Source organism: Cryptomeria japonica, chromosome 1 (assembly GCF_030272615.1).
Source record: "Cryptomeria japonica chromosome 1, Sugi_1.0, whole genome shotgun sequence".
Taxonomy (NCBI): domain Eukaryota; kingdom Viridiplantae; phylum Streptophyta; class Pinopsida; order Cupressales; family Cupressaceae; genus Cryptomeria; species Cryptomeria japonica.
This window is the reverse complement of record NC_081405.1, coordinates 220,397,861-220,419,182: the sequence shown is the minus strand read 5'-3', so window position 1 is coordinate 220,419,182 and position 21,322 is coordinate 220,397,861. Positions and strand designations below refer to the sequence as shown.

The 21,322-nt window shown below is 38.0% G+C and overlaps 1 protein-coding gene across 2 annotated transcripts in view; it reads right to left on the bottom strand.

The window, feature by feature from the left end:
• Positions 1–21,322, bottom strand: part of LOC131042879 (ankyrin repeat-containing protein ITN1) — a 37,548-nt gene that overhangs the window by 8,602 nt on the left and 7,624 nt on the right. For both annotated transcript variants that reach the window (XM_057976211.2, XM_057976210.1), the window contains exons 2-3: positions 5,050–5,583; positions 586–998 (exon numbers count right to left, since the gene is read on the bottom strand). In XM_057976211.2, the coding sequence (XP_057832194.1) occupies positions 586–998; positions 5,050–5,527 (891 nt within the window). In that variant the 5' untranslated portion in view covers positions 5,528–5,583. The remainder of the gene's footprint in view (positions 1–585; positions 999–5,049; positions 5,584–21,322) is intronic.

Sequence of the window (21,322 nt, the reverse complement as noted above, 5' to 3'; positions counted from 1 at the left end):
GCATCTCCTGGGTATTTCAGTTGATTCTTTGTGTCATTTCGGGTAGGGAGAGAAACAATCTCTTATCTTGGTGCATCAACTCCTTTTATTTTAAGCATTTATCTCTTCCCTTTTCCTCTGTAAGTTGTTAGGATAGACTTAGGAGTAAGTTTTGAAGTGTTGAGTTGGTTCAACACCTGCACTTGAATTGAGAAGGAAGCCGGCCTTCTCTAGAGATTCAACCCCCTTGCGCAAGGTCCCACACTTCGGGGTTGTTTCCATGTTTCACGAGGTTGCTGAGTTGATAGCTCAGCAAGGGTGCAAGCTTTTGTGATAACAGTTATATGTCACTAAAACTTGCATGTTGACACTCGTTGCCATGATCATCAAAATAGCTTTCTTGTAAAACCTGAGCGTGTAAAAATGGAATTTTCTATATTTGGGAATAATTGTGCACTTTTGTGATTTCAGCACTGAAAGGAAGTAAATTTTAGTTTTGGGATTGGTAGAGTTGTAAACCATTTATCCTTCTCATATTTATTTAAAATATACAGCAAGCAAAATTTCAATAAGATAAAACACATAGATTGGACAAAGAGAAAGCACCTCTTCACGCTTCTTCCTTGTGGCAACATGCAATGCAGTGTTACCCTTTTTGTCTGGCATCATAACTATAGCTGGATCAACCTTAAGGAGTACCTTCACTACTTCCAAGCAGTTTGCACCTTTGGCTGCCATGTGCAACGCTGTCTGCCCTTTCCTATCTTCTCTTCGAACCATATGCGGATCCTTTTCCAGAAGAGCTGTAACTATCTCTGTATAACCACTTCTTGCAGCAAAATGCAGTGCATTCTTACCATTGCTTCTAGCAATTTCTATCAACTGGCAGTCTTTTGCAAGAAGCTCATTAACAACCTCAACATGGCCCTTGATTGCAGCAGAAATAAGAGGTGTAGCATTTGATAAATCGAAAGTTTTGCTCAGGCCAGGTTGAAGGTTCAGAATCTCTTTCACAATACCTGTGCATCATTTATCATTGTCACCAGCGTAAGTGTGCTACCCTGCAAATCATATATTGAAAATTGCAATATGTGGTATAAGAAACAAATGCAATATTCAAGGATAAAAAATTCCATTGACTTGATTTAGAAAATTAGTATAAAGATGTGCCAAATTAGAGAATAATGTATAGCTTCTCATGCTATACATTCATTGGGAGACATGACTAGTCATTGAGGTGATTCCAAAATACAATATTTAGGACTATCCAGTTTGAGGAGAAAGATAAATATTTAGAAACTTGGAAAAAAGGAAAAAAAAATTAATTTTTCAGCCACGGAAGAGGAGAGGAGAGGCCAAACAAGAAAGTATACTCATCCACAACCAAATAACGATTATGCAAGTAGGAGGGTCACTTCCAAACTTGACCTAGAGCGTTGTTTATTTAACAATTGTGAAGGGACAAGTTGAGCATTAGAACTCCTACCCTGCATCTACAAGGTAAGCCGAGGTGAAAAGATTTGTAAGCATCATTGAAGCCTGTAACGGAGGGGCAAATTCATCTGAGACTAGAAGCAGAGGTTACTCTGGCACATTGTTTTTCAGTGTTGAAGTGCTTTGTTTGCTTCAGAGGAGCTGCTTGATGTGCTGACTATATGATGACAATGGCTTTTAGTTGGCACCTTTGTCTATCATTGCAGAATTATTTTCCTTTTATCTCGCATGATGGAGTAAGGTTGCTCTCCTTTTGGGAGCAACTGAGGATTATAACAGTGTGCATAACCCTACATTTGATGTTAACAACTTGTAATGGTTATTTTCTTCAGTACAAGTAAGACTCTTGCACTATGCACGAGGTCCCAAATAATCATAGCCTAATATTTGTAATTGTTTAGCTGGTGGCCTGCTTGTAAATCTCAGCACCCTGGTATGTCGAAAATTTTGCACGTACTTTGTAAAAGCCTTGTGGCCTCTAGTTGGTTCTACGTACAATACAATAAGAAATTAGTAAATAAGTAACGGCATGACCACAAATTTAGTACAATAACATGTCATTCATGCAGAAAGAATGTTTTTGGAGCCACATCCCTTTTTTTCTTTTCATGGGGTGGTTATTACTTTGATTAAGCATCTGAAAACACATTTATTACAGTGAGCAATTTGCCATTCATAAGTGGTTCCATGGAAGAAGTTTCTGTTAATTATCATTTTAACATGCTGGCATTGGAACTAGAAAGTATCAATTGTGCTTTGTCAATTAATATTTGTGTTCTATGGAGTGGGGGATCTTTCAGATTTTCGGTGCCATGACATATAGGAGGTGGGCCTGCAAGGCAAGCAATCCTCTAAGATAGGATCAAGTATCTGACAAACAGCCACACTCCATTTTCACCTGCAATAATACGGTAGCATTAGGGTATGATGAGGCAGCTTTAGGAGATAATGTTCTTGGGGCTTCTAGACTGCCACATTCTAAAGCTTCGATTTGGGAGGACTTTGTATCTAAGCTGGCGGCTGCAGTACACAATGCAGTGCAGAAACTTGGCTCCTCCTCCTTTCTGCTTAGTTTGGAGATGTGGAGGTCTTGAGTGCTAAAATGGAGGAGGCAGCTAAGGTGGTTGCAGGGTCCTTTTGTAAGGAAGGTAATTTCTCAAGGAAAGAGGAGTTTCTAGCTGAGGATTGGTGGACAATAATGAAATTAAGCTGGTTTCATTTAATGGTCTTTAAAGTTTTATGTACAGATGTTGGAAATGTTTTGGAGGGCCTCATGGTGACCCATAACAAATGTCACCTGCAGGTTTCAAGTGAGTACACATTCCCTCCCTTCTGTGCAGATAAAATAAACAGATTACAGAGAAGGAAGGAAATTTTTCACCAAATTCATTTTTTATTGCTGGATGCCAATGTAGGATCCTCTGATGGGTGTACATAAACAGGCAAGTGTGGTGCAGGTTGAAGACATGACTGGTTGGGGTGTAGCAGATAATTCTGGTATGCTTCATTGGGGAGTATGTTGTTTCCCTCCTATTCCTTTCGTTTGTAATTATCCATGATCACATTAGTATTATTGCTGGGAGAAGCGTTCCCTTGTTTTCAGCTCCTTTGTTTATAATTTTTGCTGGTAGGAGAAGTTTGTATCTCCGCTGGTTTTGTATTTGGTTCTTATGTGCAGTCAGTTTTGATCATTAAGGTTAGTTTATCGATTATAAATTCTGTAATGTTCTAATTGTGCTATTATCTTGGGCAAGATCTCCAATAGAATTCCCCACTAATTCATCTAAAAAGTATATTATTATACTTGTGTTCCATACACCTCCAGCATGACAGATATTTTGGACCATTTAATACACATTATATTAAACAGCACTTTGCTTGGGTTTGAAAACACATCTATGTTTACAATGAGTAGAAATCTCACTGCACTTCAGAAACAGTTCCTGAAAAGAAACATAGAAATACACATATATGAAATAATGCGCTCATTCGATGAGATTTAGCCTTAAGTGATACACTTTTTATGTGTTTGAACTTTCACCACTATGAAATTGCAAAAATCAACAAACTGCAAATGAATGATATTCAGTGTGGCAAGAGAATACAAGCAGCCTGCTGGCAAATTCTTGAAGTCTTAAGATAATTCTATATGAAATAGCAGCTGCATCTGTCACACATGTGGAGTCTAACGGTTTTCACTCCCTAATCATTCATGGAGAACTAGACAGAAAATTGCATAACAAAAGGAATGGAATTGTATCTTCATAAAGAAAAAAGTTAAGCTCAAAAAAGAGAAGCAGAAAAAACTTAGACATGCAAAATACAGTGTCATTTCCATTCCTTTACCAGCAGTCTAAGTGATGTTATGAAATCCTGGTAGATATACAGAAGATGTAAATAAGGTGTATTATCTTGAGTAGATGTGACATTTATGTATGAAAAGAAAGCAGGGAAAAGGAGAAAAGCATTTTCCTAGAAAAAGAAAAACTCTTTTCAGGATGCACAGCAGGCATTATATAGATTCAAATCCTACTAAGTACCATAATACATGGGATACTACCAATACGCTGCCATGTTAAAAACAACTTAGACATTCTGTCATTGACCACTACTAGGGACAAAAAAGGAATAAATCGGGACTTCGAAATTTACAGCATAAGAGATTCAAAGTAATGCATAGTTGCACAATTTCCCCTCAGAATAGTGCAAATTTTATCTTTATAAGCAGCTAGAAAGAGAAAAGGGGAAAATAAGTGGAGGTCAGTTTCCTTTATGCTCTTGCTTTTGCTTAGCAACCATGTGAGGGTAACCTGCAGGCTAATCCAATCATGCAATTTTTCTTGTCATCTCCTACAATTGATCCATATCACCTCTGGAAAGTTATAGGTACTAGGAAAGCTATACTCTGTGAGACATGTAACATAAGTGTCTTCACACAGTTTCTTAGTGAAAGGATTTGTAATTACCTCACTTATCACCTCAAATACCTTTTTTCCAGCTAAAAAACCGACACGTACCACCTAAAGTTATAGGTACTAGGAAAGCTATACTCTGTGAGACATGTAACATAAGTGTCTTCACACAGTTTCTTAGTGAAAGGATTTGTAATTACCTCACTTATCACCTCAAATACCTTTTTTCCAGCTAAAAAACCGACACGTACCACCTAATTCTGCACTTTGGGGAAGATATAACTGTCATTTTCAAACCATTCTTATATTAATCAAAAACACCACCTTACATTGCTGTGTGAAGAGGAGCCTGTATATCTCACTTTGCCTAAAGTTTAAATTATCCATGCAAAAACAGAAAAAATTACAGGCAGAGAATTGTTACAAGCTGAGTAATAAATGAAAACCTTGCATTATCCTGTTCGCCTCCACAATTGTGTACATGTAGGAAAGATTTTGTCTCTTGCCATGTTTATAAATAAAATTATGAGGGAGAACTGATGGAAATAATAGTAAAACAAGAAGAGACTGACATAATGAAACTCAAATACCACGATCTTTTACAAATGATACCAAAGAAAATGAAAAGAAATTCTCAAAAGAACAAAATTGAAAAGAATGTTACCTATGTGGCCCTGCTTTGCTGCAATATGTAAGACATCATATCCAAGACGATTTTTTTTAGTAAGAGTTTCAGGATGCGCAAACTTCAAAAGCTCTTTTAACACTTCCAAATGCCCCTGTTCTGCAGCAAGGTACAAGGGCGTTTCTCCTAGCTCATTCACTTCATCCACCAGACTTGGTAAACTCTCCCCCATCTCAATATCAATCACTGTGTGATCTGCCTGAGGACTCTGTAAGCCATTTTTAGATTTTACGTTACCCAACAGTTGTTTCACAGCCTCTAAATCTCCCTTTTTCACTGCTAAATGTAGCTCAGTATCATTATGTCTACCAGTAACTTGCTTGACATATTGCTTTTTCCCTGTTTGGTCCAGTGCTTTACCAGAGTTAGACAACAGTAAACCTGGCTGATCCAGGGCTTTCCCGGAGTTGGACAGCAACAAACCTGGGTTCTCAGGTGCTTCCCCAGAGTTAGACATCACCAAACCCGGTTGAGGCCCTGTACAATTGTCTTGCAAAGAATTTAATGCTATACCTGATAAAATTCAACATATAAGCATGTCTACTGCATTGACCTTCAGCTATCAGTTTTCCTCAAATAAATGGGTCTAAAATAGTTAAATCTAATTTATAAAGTACTAACAACTTATTCCATATACATATTTAATTGACAAAGGATTACATCACAAAGGCATTTTCTCTTGAGGTTTAATAAATATTGTCAGATAAATTGAACAATTGAAGTAGATCATCAGCTTATCAATGAATTGGACAAAATAATTCATCAATCGGTGGACAAGTTGTAATCAGATACAATTCCAATGAACAGAAAGAAAATATATTATTATGTCATTCATAAAATACACTCCAAGAAATGGTATCCATATTTCATCTTGGAAAATTGGAAATGCATATATATGCCATAAGAAATGGAAAATTGGAAATGAAATACACATGGGTTTACCTCAAGTAACAGGGATTTCAAGGTCTTGGGAATGATATATGCTCTGGTGTAATTCATAATCATGCCAGAACTATTAAATTTTAACTAATAAATAAATTAATCAACTTTCTACAAGCACTAAGATATTGCAGTCTCAATTTCATAGTTGAGAGTTAATGAAGGAACAATTTCCAAACAGGACAACAACCTTAATTGTCACATATTCTTAGTCTCACCAAAATTTCGAATTATATCCTGTCATCAGACCGTATAATATATATCAGAAAATCAGCACACCCCATCAGCAGAATGATTGAAGAAAGATCCATTTTTTATAAAAAAAGAAAAAAAATATTAAGATGAGCCCATCAGCGATCATATCCAGATTGAAAGATGAGTAAGCTCAAAAGCTATTTAGCTTGTAATCTCTGTTGCAAATGACAAAATCAACAACTAGTACATAGTTGTCCAATTTCTGCTAGTACTATCATTGCCAATGTTGACCTTTGTACTTCTACCACAACAGCTATCAATAGATTCTTTGTTCTCATAAGCTCTGCTCTCGATCACAAAATCATGAACTAGTGAAACTACTAATATTATGCCTACTACTATTGACCTTTGTACTTAATCTACCACAACAGCTTTCAAAAATATTTGCTATGTTGACTTCTCCTAGTATAATATAATTCCCTTTGCAGAAGTTCATAGAAAATCCTAATGTGGCCAAACAGATTTGATTTGTGCTGAAAGTTGAGAAACCACTAATTCTACAGGTAAGTGTGGATGATTAAACAGACTGAGAGGTTGGGCTACCACTTAGTTCAACATCAGGCTTCTAGCCAAAGGGGTGATCCCAACTGTTGACGTGGCTAAAGTCGTATTACCAACTCTCTCCGGTCAACACAGAATAGAATTTAGTGGAAATCCCATTCTCTCTTGCGTAAGGAAGTTCCAGTGCTACTGAAACGATCACTGGAAAGCAACCTCAAGGTTCATATTCGTCAAGTCTTGACTATTGGATGGCTCAGAGGTTAATGCGTCTTGCTGGTAGACACGAGGGGGACTTACGTTAACGGATAGAATAAGCTTCAAAGTTTACACGGTGTCCCTAAGACTCTACAAGTCTTGCTTTCATCAGAATATCAATAGATATGATGCTGTTTAACGGGTTGCAACTTCAAATTTCTAAAAAAAAAAAAGAAAAAAGGAGGGAGTAAGGAAGAGATACTAACTACTCTAACTAAAATAGCACATATGGGCAAATAAACGGGGATCTTAAAATTACCAAATTCTACCTCGCCAGTTGAACACAACTTAGTAGAATTTGGTGTAATCTTCAAAGGAGAGTTCGACTTTCAAACTTTTAAACACTAGTGCTGAATCTAAAATATACATTCATAAAAGTGCTTAACAGCTGAACAAAATACATTAATATGTTCAGATTAACCATGCAAGGGGATTGACAATCAGTCAATCCTTAATGATGTGAACTTAAAATCCCTATCAAATATTTTCCCAAATACACTACTTGTAAACAAAATGCGCTACAGAAATTTAAATGAGGAAGAAAGAACCATGCACTCACAAGAAAGATGTACAGCTTGAGATTCCATTAAACTTGTAAATATTTATGCAGAGTTTTTGCAGCAATTCTGGATTTCTTACAAAATAAGGGAAAACCAGTCCCTTTAAATAGAATTCCAAAACATGGATGAATGGCTAGGATTAAAACAAAATAAGTGGCCCAGAATCATCCATAAAACATGGCTACCCATGCCTAGTTAATAAGGAACATTCCTCCCAACTAACTAACCAACTAACAATCATAAAGCTGTCTCCCCAAAAAGTGCATTGCACGAAGCTCAAAACTCAAATTGCACTTTGGTAGTTGGGGAGAAATAACTATCTTTGGGAATGCACTTTTTATTATCCCAAAGTAGATATTTTCCCCTTTTACAATAAAAATTCCTCTTCACCTTTCAAGTACCCTTTCCGTGTGTCTCGGTCGGTAGCTCGCTTTGCCCAAATATATTCTTGGAACCTTAGGCAGATGGAACATACTTCTTGAAAAGGAGGAATAGGTGGATTATTCATCCGGAAGTCCACATCCTCACAGTGACTATCTACCCTTCCAATCTGCTCAAACTAGTCCAATTTAGTGGTCTCAAAATCCCTTATGGTTGTGCGTAGCTTGCCAGCGAACTCTATATCATCCTTGGAATATGGAGTCCCATCATTCTCAGCAGGTCCTTCCAACGTATTTTCATCTCGCTGCACTCCCTCTCTGGCTATCAATCACTAATCAAAGTTCGCAAGACCTTACAGAATGTCCTGACATCGAGCGAGGTCATTTCATATTCCTTCCATCCTTTGCTGATGTAATCTACGATGTTGCCCTTCATTCCTAAAATTCAGTACCAATTTCCAAAGGTATCGACATCAAGAGGCCCAAGGATCTGTTGTATTGTGGGAATCCAGAAATGGGTCCACCATAACGCCCTGGTGATGGGAAGAGGCGTGTCAACGGCCTTCTGAAATTCTCCCACTTGGTCCCTAATGATCTGCAATCTCCGGTAGACTCGCTTTATGTCTAATCTCATGCTAGTCGGCCTCCTCCAGTACCTAATATCCCATCCGTGTTATATATTTAATCCATTCCCGAGTTGCCTTGGTGGTGTCTCGGACACTCAAATTCTGCAGTTGTTTTTTGTGCTAGCTCTAGAGGAGGGACGTAAGCCTCATTAGCATGCTGCAACGGCTTCAATAAGTGATCTATGTAGTTTTCAACATGTAGTGCACGAGCCTTGTACATTTCTCTTCCAGCAGTCATCCTCTCCAGCTAGCCCAGTATTGTCTGCGCAAAGTCCTTGAACTCCTCCACCTCCTGACCTTTAGTCGCCTTTCCCACTGGGATAAACATCACATTGTAATCTGCCAAGGCTATCCCTTCTGCGGCCAATTCTTTGTGATGCAGATGGTTTTCAAGCCATTGAGCTTGAGGATTTCTGACCCATGGTCTGCACGCCACGAGTGTCTACGATCCTTCTCATTCGCCATACTGGAGCGGATTGATTGCTTGAGGAAGCCATTGTAAATATCTGTGAAAGTTCTTCTTTATTTTGCTGGGCTCCTTCTCTTGAGACAAAATCTGCAAGCACGTTTTTTGTTCCAGGGATGTGTTCGAATTCGAACTCAAAGGCATTTATAAGCTGGAACCAACGGATTAATCTACTCCGTTTAACTTTATCAGCCGATTCCCGTTTGAGAAATGATGGAAGATTCTTGAGATCAGATCTTACGATGAAAACATGATCTGCCACGTATGCCTCAAACTTTAATAATCCTTTAATGAAAGCTAGAATTTCCTTGTGGGTGCTTTCATAATTTCTTTCGGCTCCTTGGAACATGCCGCTTTCATACTGACAAACACTTTCCATTCCATTGGCTTCTTTTTCTTTGAGAACTGCGCCCCAACAACATTCTGACGCGTCAATCTCAATTATCTTTCTACCGCTGCCTGGAATCTTTAAAGGCGGTAGATTTCTTGTACACCACTGCTTTATTTCAGATATGATCTGATTGTGTGCTGGTGACCACTTTACTTTTCCCGTGATCAATGGTGTAAGCTTTGATTTTGCCACGGCTACTTTGGAGTAGAAATGCGACACGTAGTTGAGTAGGCCTAAGAACCGTTGTAGTGATGTCACATCTTTCACTTCTACTTTCTCAATTGCTGATAAGATATTTTTTTGTGCTATCAGCTTTCCACCGGGCTGTATGTGTAGGCCGACATAGATTATTTCAGATACGCCTACTTTATGTTTCTTTGGATGGAGCAGAATGCCCCATTGCTCACATATCTCTTTAAGTTTGTTGAGCTGCCATATATGTTGTTTACCTTCATTAGAATATATGAGAATATCATCAATGTAGATTAGCAACCATTTGTCATAAGGACGAAAGATATTATCCATATGAAACTGGAAAATGGATGGTGCTGTTTTCAAACCAAAAGGTAAAACTGTCCATTCGTAGCAACCCTGAGGGACTGTAAAAGCAGTCTTCCATCTGTCTTCTTCTGATAGCTCAATCTGCCAGAAACCTTTGGAAAGGTCAAACTTTGAAAACACATTGGCCTGTGCTATTTTACTAAGCATATGTTTTGCTGATGGAATAGGATGCTGATTGCTCAACAAATATTGATTTAATGGTTTATAATTAACCACTAATCTTTTTTCTGGTAGGACTCAACCAAGTTCATCATGCTTTTCAACATACATCGCAAAGCATGAGAAGGGAGATTGGCTGGGTCTAATAAGTCCTTTTTCTAAGAGATCACTAATCTCTTTTTTGCACATTTCTTGTTCTGTTGGGGTCATTGGTATATAATGTGCTTTTCTTTTTGGGAGTACCCAGGTCTGACCGGTAGCTGGGTTTATACCTAAAGGTAGTGATGCCTTTAGTCCTTTAATTTTTCTAGCTTCTTTGCCTTGGTTAAGATTTTGACTCATAACCCCCCCCAGGTTAGAAAAATATGTGAGTATCTCATCAAATTTAGGATGATACTCAGCTAAATGTTGAGTTAACCAAGTTTGATTAATAACTTTTTTATTGGCTGGCATATTAGGTAGACTAGGGTGCTTAACACTAGTAACTGCAGCTTGAGTAGTAAAACGTGCAAAGCCAAAAGGAAAGTTAATACCTTCTTCCATAATAGTGAAAGGTAACCATTCTGGTCCTAGTGCTGTTCCTATCATGGCATCTGTTTGCTGTAATGGCAATTGATAGAACAATAAGGTGCTTGTCCAGATAGTTCCATTGATTTGTGGAATATGAAGTGCATTGGGCACCTATCTGAACTTCAGTCTTCTGGCCATTACCATATGTTACACTCCTGTCGAGAGGAATGCACCAAACATCCGCAGGGAATGCTTCCTTCCGGGCAGCATTCAGAGAGACTCCTGTATCAAACAAAAAATTTAAACCATAAGGTTTAAATCCATCAAATTTTACTGGTAACATTATCCAGGAATGTTCTCTCATTGGCATTAACTGATGTTGTGAAAGTTGTAAGTCAGCTGCCAATTTTTGAGCTACTGTGAACTCAAATTCTTCTTCATCCTCAGGTTTACACTCGAGGGATTCATCTGTTTCATCAACTGGTTGTCTGCTGACAAAATCGTCTACCAGTTGTCCTTCATGTTGGATATCCTGAGCATAGGCTTCTTCAGAATCAAGAAGTTCTTTTTCATGTAAGGCTTCATTCAGGATTTTGGTCAAATAATCTTGGCGCTTATGTCGCCATAGTTTTCTTCTGTCTGTATCTGTAAGAGGAACTTGACAATCCCAGTAGGAACTAGGAATTCCTCCTTGACTAGTTTCTGGACTAGTTCTGATTCTTATTGCTGGATTGAATCCAGGCAGACTGTTTCTTTTAGGAATGAATTCTGGTTCCTGATTTGAACTTGTCTGTATGGGAGGAACCCATCCTGCATCTGATAACTGTTTCCAGATTCTATTCTTTTCACTTTGAAGAAATAAAATTCCATCTGGAGATAAAAGACTTGTGGCTAGTCTTGTTTCAATATTATCAAGCTCAGCCTGAAGTTCTGTGAGGCTTTTTACAGGTAATGGTGAGCTTTGTGGTGTTATCAGTAAACCTGATGTCCAGGTTATATCTTCTTCATTCCATTCTGTAGAGTTTGGTAATCTTTGAGTGTCTTTGGTTTCTTCTTCCCTTTAGCTTGCGGTTCTCCTATCCGAGAGAATAAGTCATCCAGGCTTATGGGTGGCCTCATTGCAGCTTTCCTCTGTGTTCAGGACTGCAACCATGCATGAGGGGTAGGTTGTCCTGAAGTGACCGCTAACTCCCTACTTTGCTCTGCTGATGCCTCAGCAAATTCACCATCTATCCGTGGCTGATCAGTTATGGAAAAAGGCTGATTTGGCGTTCTATCTTGCTTTTTGCCTACAACTGAGTTCTCACCTACCTCAAGTACTTGCTCTTCTTCACTCCCAAGGAGCTCTGCATTTTTGTTCTCCTCCTCATTCTCTCTCGTGACATCGTCATTCCTCCTATCATCCTCCTCTTTTTGCTCTTCATGTCCATCACCCTTGATTCTTTCCTCATTGGGCGTAATTTCCCCCTCTTCAATCTGTATTTCTTGAGTTATTCTGTATTTTTGGGTTTATTCTGTATTTTTGGGTTTATTCAGTAGATGGGAAAATCTCGGCATTTGTTGGCCTGTTAATAACACAGTTTCATTTTTCAGTTTGACGCACTTTCCAGCTCATTTTGTTTTACCAAATCATGGGGAAATCTTAGGCATTTTAAGGGGCTTTTTGAATATTGTTTTGAAGTTTTCACTTTGGCCATATTTCCCGAAACTTTTTCCTAGGTTTACACTTTCAAAGTTTGGGCACAATTTTGGTAGTGCTAATGGAGTCTAGGGTTAAATCAGAACATTTGCAAAGAATATACACAAACCCTAGGATTCAAACAAAAATGGCAATCATCGCTACTTTTGAAAAAAAAAACTTTTTATTAAAACTTTGATGAATCAGTGTGTACTTGGAACGATTGGAAACTCCCTTCCTGCTGTAAAGGCTTGGTGCTGAAAATACCTCCTTATTGGCAGGCGCTAAACTTGGCAATTATCAAGCAGAATGTGAACATGAACTTCTGCATTTCCCATGCCTTCATCAACCAAAAAGGGAAACTCGGCAATTCTGGAAAAAGTGCGAAACAAAATGCTCTATATGCCTCCTTCCAATTCCCGTCCTTATTTCTACTTGTCAATCTGCCAAATTTTAGGGAGAGAGTTCGGTCTTTGAGAGGCAAAATGTAAGAGATGAGTCGCATCTACCTAATCTTTCCTTTGTTTACTTCAACCTACCTCAGTATCTTGCGTTTTGGGAGAAAACTTGGCAATGGGAGGTAAAAACATGGAATGCCTTTTCTTTCAGCATTTTATTCTATTCCCCCTTTCCTTCAGCAAACTTGCTCTTTTCACAACTCAAAGGGGAAAATTCGGGGTATCCAAGCAAAACGCAAAGATAGGCGACTTTCATTTTAAAACATCCTTTCCTTTCATTTCTGAAAATCGCCACTTTGTCATTTAAAGGGCAAAATTCAGCAATGAGAGACAAAAATGCAAGATGAAAACGTTAAATTCGAAATGCCCCTAGTTATCTTAAATCGTGGACCTAGGGGAAAATTTCGGTCTTGCAAGGCAAATGCGTGAACTTTCACTTTTATTAGTTATTTCGCCAGTTAAGGGAAAAATTTTGGCATTTTTAGGCGAAGGTGAAAGCGCTTATGACTAGGATTCATCAATCCTTATTTCATTTCACCTTTTAGTGATAAAGGGGGAAAGTTCGAACTTAGAAGGCAAAAGTGTGAATTTCTCTTAAATGCCCCCTTGATATTATCTATCATTTTGCCCTTTAAATTATCATGTTGCCAACATAAGGAGATAATTCAGCATTTTAAGTGAAGTGCAAGACTTTCATTTTTAAAATGTTTCCCCCTTTCCTTCGAAACCCCCTTTCTTTTTACCTTATTTCTCATGCTAGTTTGCTAGACTTAGGAAAAAGTTAGGCAATATAATGAGTGAATGTGAAATAAGTACCTTTTCCCCTTCTTTACTTTCAGCTTAACATTCCAACGCACAAAGGAGAAAACTCGGGATTTTGAGGCAAAAATGAAACTTTGACCCATGACGTTTTAACGTATTTCTCTTCATTCCAACTTGTCATTTTGCCTTTTAGGGGAATTTTCGGCCTTGTAAGGTCAAAGTGCAAACTTCATCTTTTTCACTTAAAGCTTATCATCTACCCTGCGACTCAATGGGGAAAGTTTAGGCAATTTAAGACTGAAGTGCAAACCAAGGCACTTTTACTCCTTAAGGCATACATAGATCTACCAAACTCTCTTACACTGACCTTGCCTGAAGCCTGAGGTTCTTACGAATTTGACATCTCTTTAGCCAGGTCTTCTTTTTTCTTGCGTCAAACTCTATAAACTAGACAAAACTCCTACAGGACCTCAAAGAGACAAAGAACGACAAAGGGGGTCCCTGTCAGCGATGGGGGAGTGTGTGCAAGGCACAACACCAACCAACATGGGTATTCTCTACTAGAACACATATGATGGATGAACATGCAATCGGACCCACTTGACCCTTCTTCAACAGGGAATGACTGACACTTGAAAGAAGACGTAATCTGTTTCAAGTCTTGAATGATTTCAACATGCATACATTTGACCAGGTATTCAATGCCCTCAAGTAGAGATATCCTATGCTGCTGCTACTAGTTGTTGGCCACCAGAAATTCATTGCTTGTAGCAAGGTGAAGGAAGTATTGAAGCAGAGAAGCAATGAGATTATTTTCTTTTATTTCCCTAGCCAGTCCTTGGATGGTGATTTCCAAAGTTTTAAACCAAATACCTGATCAGTATGTGGCTGAGATTGAAAACTTCCTCTAGAGAAAGAAGATTAACAAAGAATCTGGATTGGGAGGGCCAGGAACCCACTGTAAGGAGACCTACCTTGAAAAACATGCATTCATTCCCATCCTAAGTGTTTCTACATACCAGTGAGGTGGATGAACAACTAGAATCATATGCGGGCATCTGGGGGGCCAAGGTGAGAGATGATTGTGAAGCTGGGAAGTAATAAAGAAGGCTGGATAATGGATATATTTTGAAAATTCTTCCAGATAATCAGGTAGCTCATGTGGGACCTTAGGAGGAAGAGAGGACTTGGAGAGGGAGCTTTCCATCAGAAATAAAGCACATGTATATCTCACAGAGGCATGGAAACATTCCCATGAGGAGAGGAGCTTGAGATGGTGAACATGTCACCAAAGGCTTTTCATTTATTTCAGGCTGTAGAGGAGCTTCTTCATTATCTATCCAAATGAGACCCTGTTCCTGTTCTTGGACATTAACATTTCTGATGAGCTGAACCTGGGTATTATTGAAACAGAGCTGCTCGCTGAGTTATATCTTATTGAACAAAGATCCATAACAATGGAGAACTGTGGCAGATCAAACAGATAGAATTATTGTCAACAGATATTGAAATGGTTAGTGGCTAATAGATAGATTAGTTGACCTTTTTGGGGGAATTTGTTGATTGCTTGTCACATGTCAAAAAGGACCCAGGAAGTGCTGGTTTCTTGAGAAAGGAGTTTTGGAAAGACTGACATACTACAAAGATGCTGTAGTTTACAGCATCAAACCAACATAATATCCTGCCAGCCTTTGCAGCCTATCAGTGTAACATTACTAAGTCCCTTACATATAGGCAAGTTCAGATATGGTTTTAAAAAGTAAAATAGACAGTTAAGCTATACTATACATGCTGTGAAGAGTTGGAATAAACCGCTCCTGAGAATCAGGGGAAACTGAAGATAAAGAGAACGTGCAGAACTGAGGCATTCAAGCAGACATCTATGTTTCACCACAGTGTTTTGGGGAGAGGGAAAGCAAGGATGGATGTATATATATATATATATATATATATGGAAACTCAAATTTTTACAAGTTTAGATATTCATATAGTCTATGAAAATATTCAATGTAACATGTTCGTTGATTCAAGTATAGCAGCATGCATATATATATATAAAATGTAGGAACTCAAATTTTTACAAGTTTAGATATTCATATAGAATATGAAATTTGATAGTCAATGTAACATGTTTGTAGATTCAAACACAACAGCTAAAAAATAAGAAAACATTAAATCTATTTTACTTTGGTGGGGCTTCAATCCAAAGAGAGTATTTTACTGTTAGCGTTGTTCATACTTCATATTTTGTGTCTACTTTATCATGATTTAATTTTATCTATATTCAAGTGCTAGGTTTTCTGTCAATATTGTTAGTACCTTGTCACACATGGTTTAATTTTGTGCCTACTTATCTGCATCAAATTTCCTCATCATTCTTGTTTTTCTGCAAAGCTAAATTGTTATTGTGAAAATTGGTTGGTTATTTGGTCCAAACAACATTTGATGTTCTATCTTTTTCTACAGTGGTAGCCTTGTAAATCAGTTCTCTAGAAATAAATAATCCATATTCTTGGCTAAATGACTTGAATTTAATGTTAATTTAGGCTCTCTGACGTATCATTGCTTTGCTTGATGAATATAACAATGCTGTAGTTTCAATTTTTCACCTAATTTCATTACTAGAAGTGAAGGGGTAATGTTATGTGTAGGTCATCTTTGTCTTCATAATATTTTATCTTTCTCTCAAGTTGTAGTACAAATTCCCTTGGCTGCATTAAAACATCAACCTAATGTTTATATGTAACCCAATAATGCACCAAGATGTCCAATCTTTGTGACATCAAAATCCTCATCATTGAGATTTTCTATGCTTATCTTGATATTATGCATATATATCCTAACATGTGTTTTGTGTCTATCTTCTACTTCTACTTTAAATAAGTCAATACTTTGACTAAACTTGAAGGTTTGGTTTAATAACAAAGCTTTTGAATGTGACTTGGTTTCGTATCTTGAATCTTTGAAAATGCATAATTCATACCCATTTGACTCTACCTATCATGAGAAATGATTTGTCCTTTATTGATTGGTTAGATTTCTTTTGGATGATATTTTCTTAGAAATTTCCTTAAAAATTTTGCAGTGATAAATGTTTTTTCTTTTGTCCTTCTAGGATGCAAACATGTTTATTGTAGTTGTTTTGAAGTCTTACTAAGTTTTCAAAGGTTTTAGAATTTGTTATGATAGTGAAATCTCTATGATTAAACATTCTTTTAATATTAATAATAATTTGGAACGCAGTGTTGTTAGTAGCATTTTACCATCCACTCACATCACACAACAAGTCTAAAAGTTTACTCACATATCATTCAATAAAATATTTTATTGTTAACTTAGCAATAACTTTATCAACTTCATGCAGAGGTTACCAAAGAATCATTTGCTAGCAAAGCTTACATGCGACACTGCATTCTACTATTTTGGACAAACTTTTCATTTGGACAATTCATAGGCTAAATGTTTCTATTTCTATGAGTTCAGGATTTCCCTCTTCGCACTCCTCATCCAACGTTGATTGTACAAACGGATTGTCTAATCATCCGACTAGATTTTCTTCAAATGTTTCTCGTAATCTTCTTCCTCGTTCTCTTTGTTCTATGATCCTTAGAGATCACCTAATCGCTTGGTCTTGACTTTATTGGGATCTAAGAGCATGAATCACTCATCTCTGCTCTGACCCGATTTCATTTAAGGCAACAACGCCAAATGTTTACTGCTATATCTGATAAATTAAATACAGGAGTAAAATATATCTTTATTCACACATGAAATTATTACAAGAAAAAGGGTCAGCCAAGGATTAATGTTCATCCTACTATACCACCTGTTGATGTGTCTTTTATACACGATCAAACACAGAATAAAATACCCAAAGGTACCTTATCCTCTTTTGAACAAAGCTTCCCCGAATGCTGAAGATTCCGCCTAAGGATCAATCGAGGCAACTCCAAGGTTCTAATATGTAGGTTCTCTATGTGTGGATAAGCACCAGTGTTCATTGTGTTTGTTGTTTCATCAAGGGGCCTTACGTACTTTCTATGAAAGCTGGTTCTTGAAACTACTTAACCAATGAGGAACTGGGTTTTCCTACTACTAACCGATGTTTCAAAAAGGACAAAAGATAAGGGATTAGAGAGGGCTATGCTAAACTAAGCCTATGAATGACTAAATGGAGGGCAATCTTAGTGAAACTCTACCAATCTCAATATTGCCATAGAACAACAACTCTACTGGAATCGGTGCAATCTTCTAAGGGAATTCAAAGATTTTCAAATCATTAATGAACATAGATACTATCAATAGGATACATATCAATATTCAAGTAATGATTGAACCCTAAACAATTTCAATATCTCCAGTTGACCACACAGGGCACACTTACAATCAGTAAGAGGCTAGTGGTTTGGACTATGAGCTTCACTAAAAGATCAGGCACAGCATTTATCACTCAATCTAACTCTAACATCTAAATAATATCTTCAATAAGAGCGATTCAAGAAGATAAACAACCATGTAAGAAGCCACAAAGATTGCAATAAAACACCATAACTTCAATATTTCATTGATCTCATAGCAAAATATCACAACAATTGTTCAACTTTCTCTCTTCACCAAATTTGTATTCTCTATGAATAACTACTCTTCTTCTCTGTTGCTAATAAACTTATTCTTCTTAACCCTACAAATGAATTGAGTGAGAGCTTATATAGCATTCTCAAATACAATGAATGGCCCAAATTTAAAGAAGATCAAGGGCTAAGAATTTGACACCTAAACCCTAATTAGGGTTTGTTACATAAATAACCCTATTTAGATAAGCATTATCATAACATAGCCAATAGAAATTGGCACGAATAACGAGGAAGCATCCTCCAATAGGGATTGAATCGCCACATCATTTTATAACAACTTTTCATCTAGAATTTTGTTCCCTTTTACTTGTTCCTTTCTGGCATATTCAATGAATCTAGACGTAATTCCCCCCAATCTCTGCAATGGGAATCTCAGGCAGGTTCTTCATTCGCTCTTCTAAGTGAAGGACCTCATCAAAGGCCGCAAGAAGAGTCATCTCTCATCCGTGCTACAGTTATTTTGTTTTCTCAATCAGGAACATAGTAGTATACATCTGATCTCGCTGCTCTTCTGTGATCATGTCTTCCTCTTTACAAAAGATGACCTTGATCCTATCCTCCAATTCTTGGATATCCACATCGGTTTCAATCTCTATCCTTCTATCAAGGATTGCACATAATACATCAAACACCTTATCTTGAATAGGATGGAGAGTGTCCTCAACTCGGCTGCACCTACTATTGATGTCCTTGAATAGAACCTCCTTCATTTGGAGCAAAGTTGACCATTGTAGGAGATTACGGGTTCCACCATCAACTATCTTTTCTTGTGCTAAAACCTGTCTTGATGTCTTCCTTACCATTGCAATACTGGGATGGTAATGTCTCTAGTGTGAGTGAATGCATCGACAGTTACCACTAGATTATGAATGATCTCAAGGACTTGGATGGCCCTGTGGACTGTTTTCATCATTCTTCCAACAAATTCCTTGGCTACCATGTAAGATCTATCAACCATGTATCCATGAGTCGGGTTGAGTTCATCTTTTATGCCTGATTTATTGACTCAAGAGGAAGTGCTTGCAAGGGTGAGAATACTGGAGCCTGTCGCCCTAATGGCTCATTAAGCTAGCTAAAATAATTCCTCCAAGCATTAATCTCCTTTTCCAACCTTTTATTCTCTTCTATCTCTTCTTTTAGCTTATCATTGACTGCCCTCACTGAATCAGTCACATCTTCCATGGCTTGCTCAGAGGTAAGTGGACCAAGATCAAATGTCTCCAAATCGTATTCTTCTGCCATGATCTCATCATCATACTTGTCCACCGCTGGTGTAGCTATCTGTATCTTTCTGGAGCCTGTATCATCTCTGACCACCTTAGATATCTTTGTAGCTTTCTTCTTTTCAATCTCCTCTTGAGACTTGCCTAAAAGACTTTCCAAATCAAATACTTGCTCCTCTTCTTCAACCACAACTACCCTTGTAAGTCTTTCTCTAAGCCAATCTGGAATGGAAGACTTTCTCTCTCTTACTTGCACTTCCTCAGGCAATGGCCGCTCGCCTCTAAAAGGAGATGTCGCTTCATCATCATTTCTTTCTCCTTGTTGATCATTATCACAAACTTGGAGAGGAAGAGACTGACTTGATAAGTGTTGAGGTGTCCTTCCTTTGTCTTGTTTATTATTATGTACTGTGGACTCCATGGACTCATCTATCTCATACACCTTCTCTCTTTGATCCTCTCCTTGACTTATCTGATATCTCCTTTTCATGTCTAGAAGAAGCACTAGAGGGATGATCAGGATTCACCTTTTGTTTCTTCTTGGACGATTCTCTCTTTTCAGGTCCCTCCTTTCTCTTCAACCCCTTAGAATGAGAAGTGTTCTCACTTGCACTCGCCTCTCCTTCTTCTGGTCTTGTTTCTAAGTTGAATGTCATAGCTATGTTTTGTTCCTTCAACTTTGATGCTGGACATCTACCCATCTGCGAGTACAACTCAAGAATGGATCCATCAATGCTCTCAAGTCTGCGACCTCTTGCTCATCCCAATCGATCTTCACTTCTTTGTCTTCTTTCTCATAGGAAGATTGAAGATATCTGCCACTATCTTGTGCTTGATCCGCTACTCTATAAACTTTGCATCTCCTGATAAGATCCAAGGGCAATCGAGAGTGCATCCTCTTCTTTATTTCCAAATCATCTTGAGCATTTATCCAAAAATCCTCTACTTGGGACACATGCTTGTACTTCTTCTCAACTGTTTCTTCCATGTGACCACTAGGATCAAAATTATCTCTCGAAGCAAAAGATGTGAACGAGTAGAGAGATAGCTCCTTTTTTGCATCTTCAGCTACTTGAGAATTAGGACAAACTTCAATTGAATTTCCAAGTGAAATAAGTATAGGGATACCATTCCCATGCTTATGTCTTGATGCCTTAGCACAAGCTACCAACTGTCTAGTCACCTCAAGTAGTACTATCCTATCCATTGGATACCTTGGCAACATATAAGGGGGTGAAGGACATCCATGAATTCTAATGTAGGTGAATTTAGGAAATTGAATGAACCACACACCATGTTTCTTCACGAGCCCTTGTGCTTCTGGAGACAGTCGATGGTGAATCCCTCCTTGTAGTGTCCTGGTGATATGCATTGTGAAAGTATCATTGACTAGCTTGTAGTAATCCTTAGATGGATGATGCAATTGGGCATAAGAATCACATATTCTTTTCTCTCTGGGCCCTCTCCCAACAACTCCTCTGTGTGGTAGTCCCGCATACTCAAAACATCTGGCTAGAGAATATATAACATATGAGCTCATGTGGAATGATTTAGTAGGGACTAACCTCCTCAACTGCACATCTAGGTTGTTATTGATAATCCTGGTCCAATTGAATATCCCTTTCCCTTGAACGATCACTTGTATAAAGAAGAACATCCACCTATCGAAAAAGAAGGCTTGAGAGGCACCTACAATTAGATTAAGCATGGTTATCAAGTCTCTGAATTCTTCTTGGAAATCAATTCTGTGAAGTGTATTGGGTATCTTATTTAGGCGAGGCCTACCCTTGAGCAACCAATTCTTATTGACGAAATTTAGACAAGTATCAGGATCATCTTCGTAGATAGACTTGGCTCCTTCTAGGCTCTTGTAGATCATATCCCTTTGCTCTGG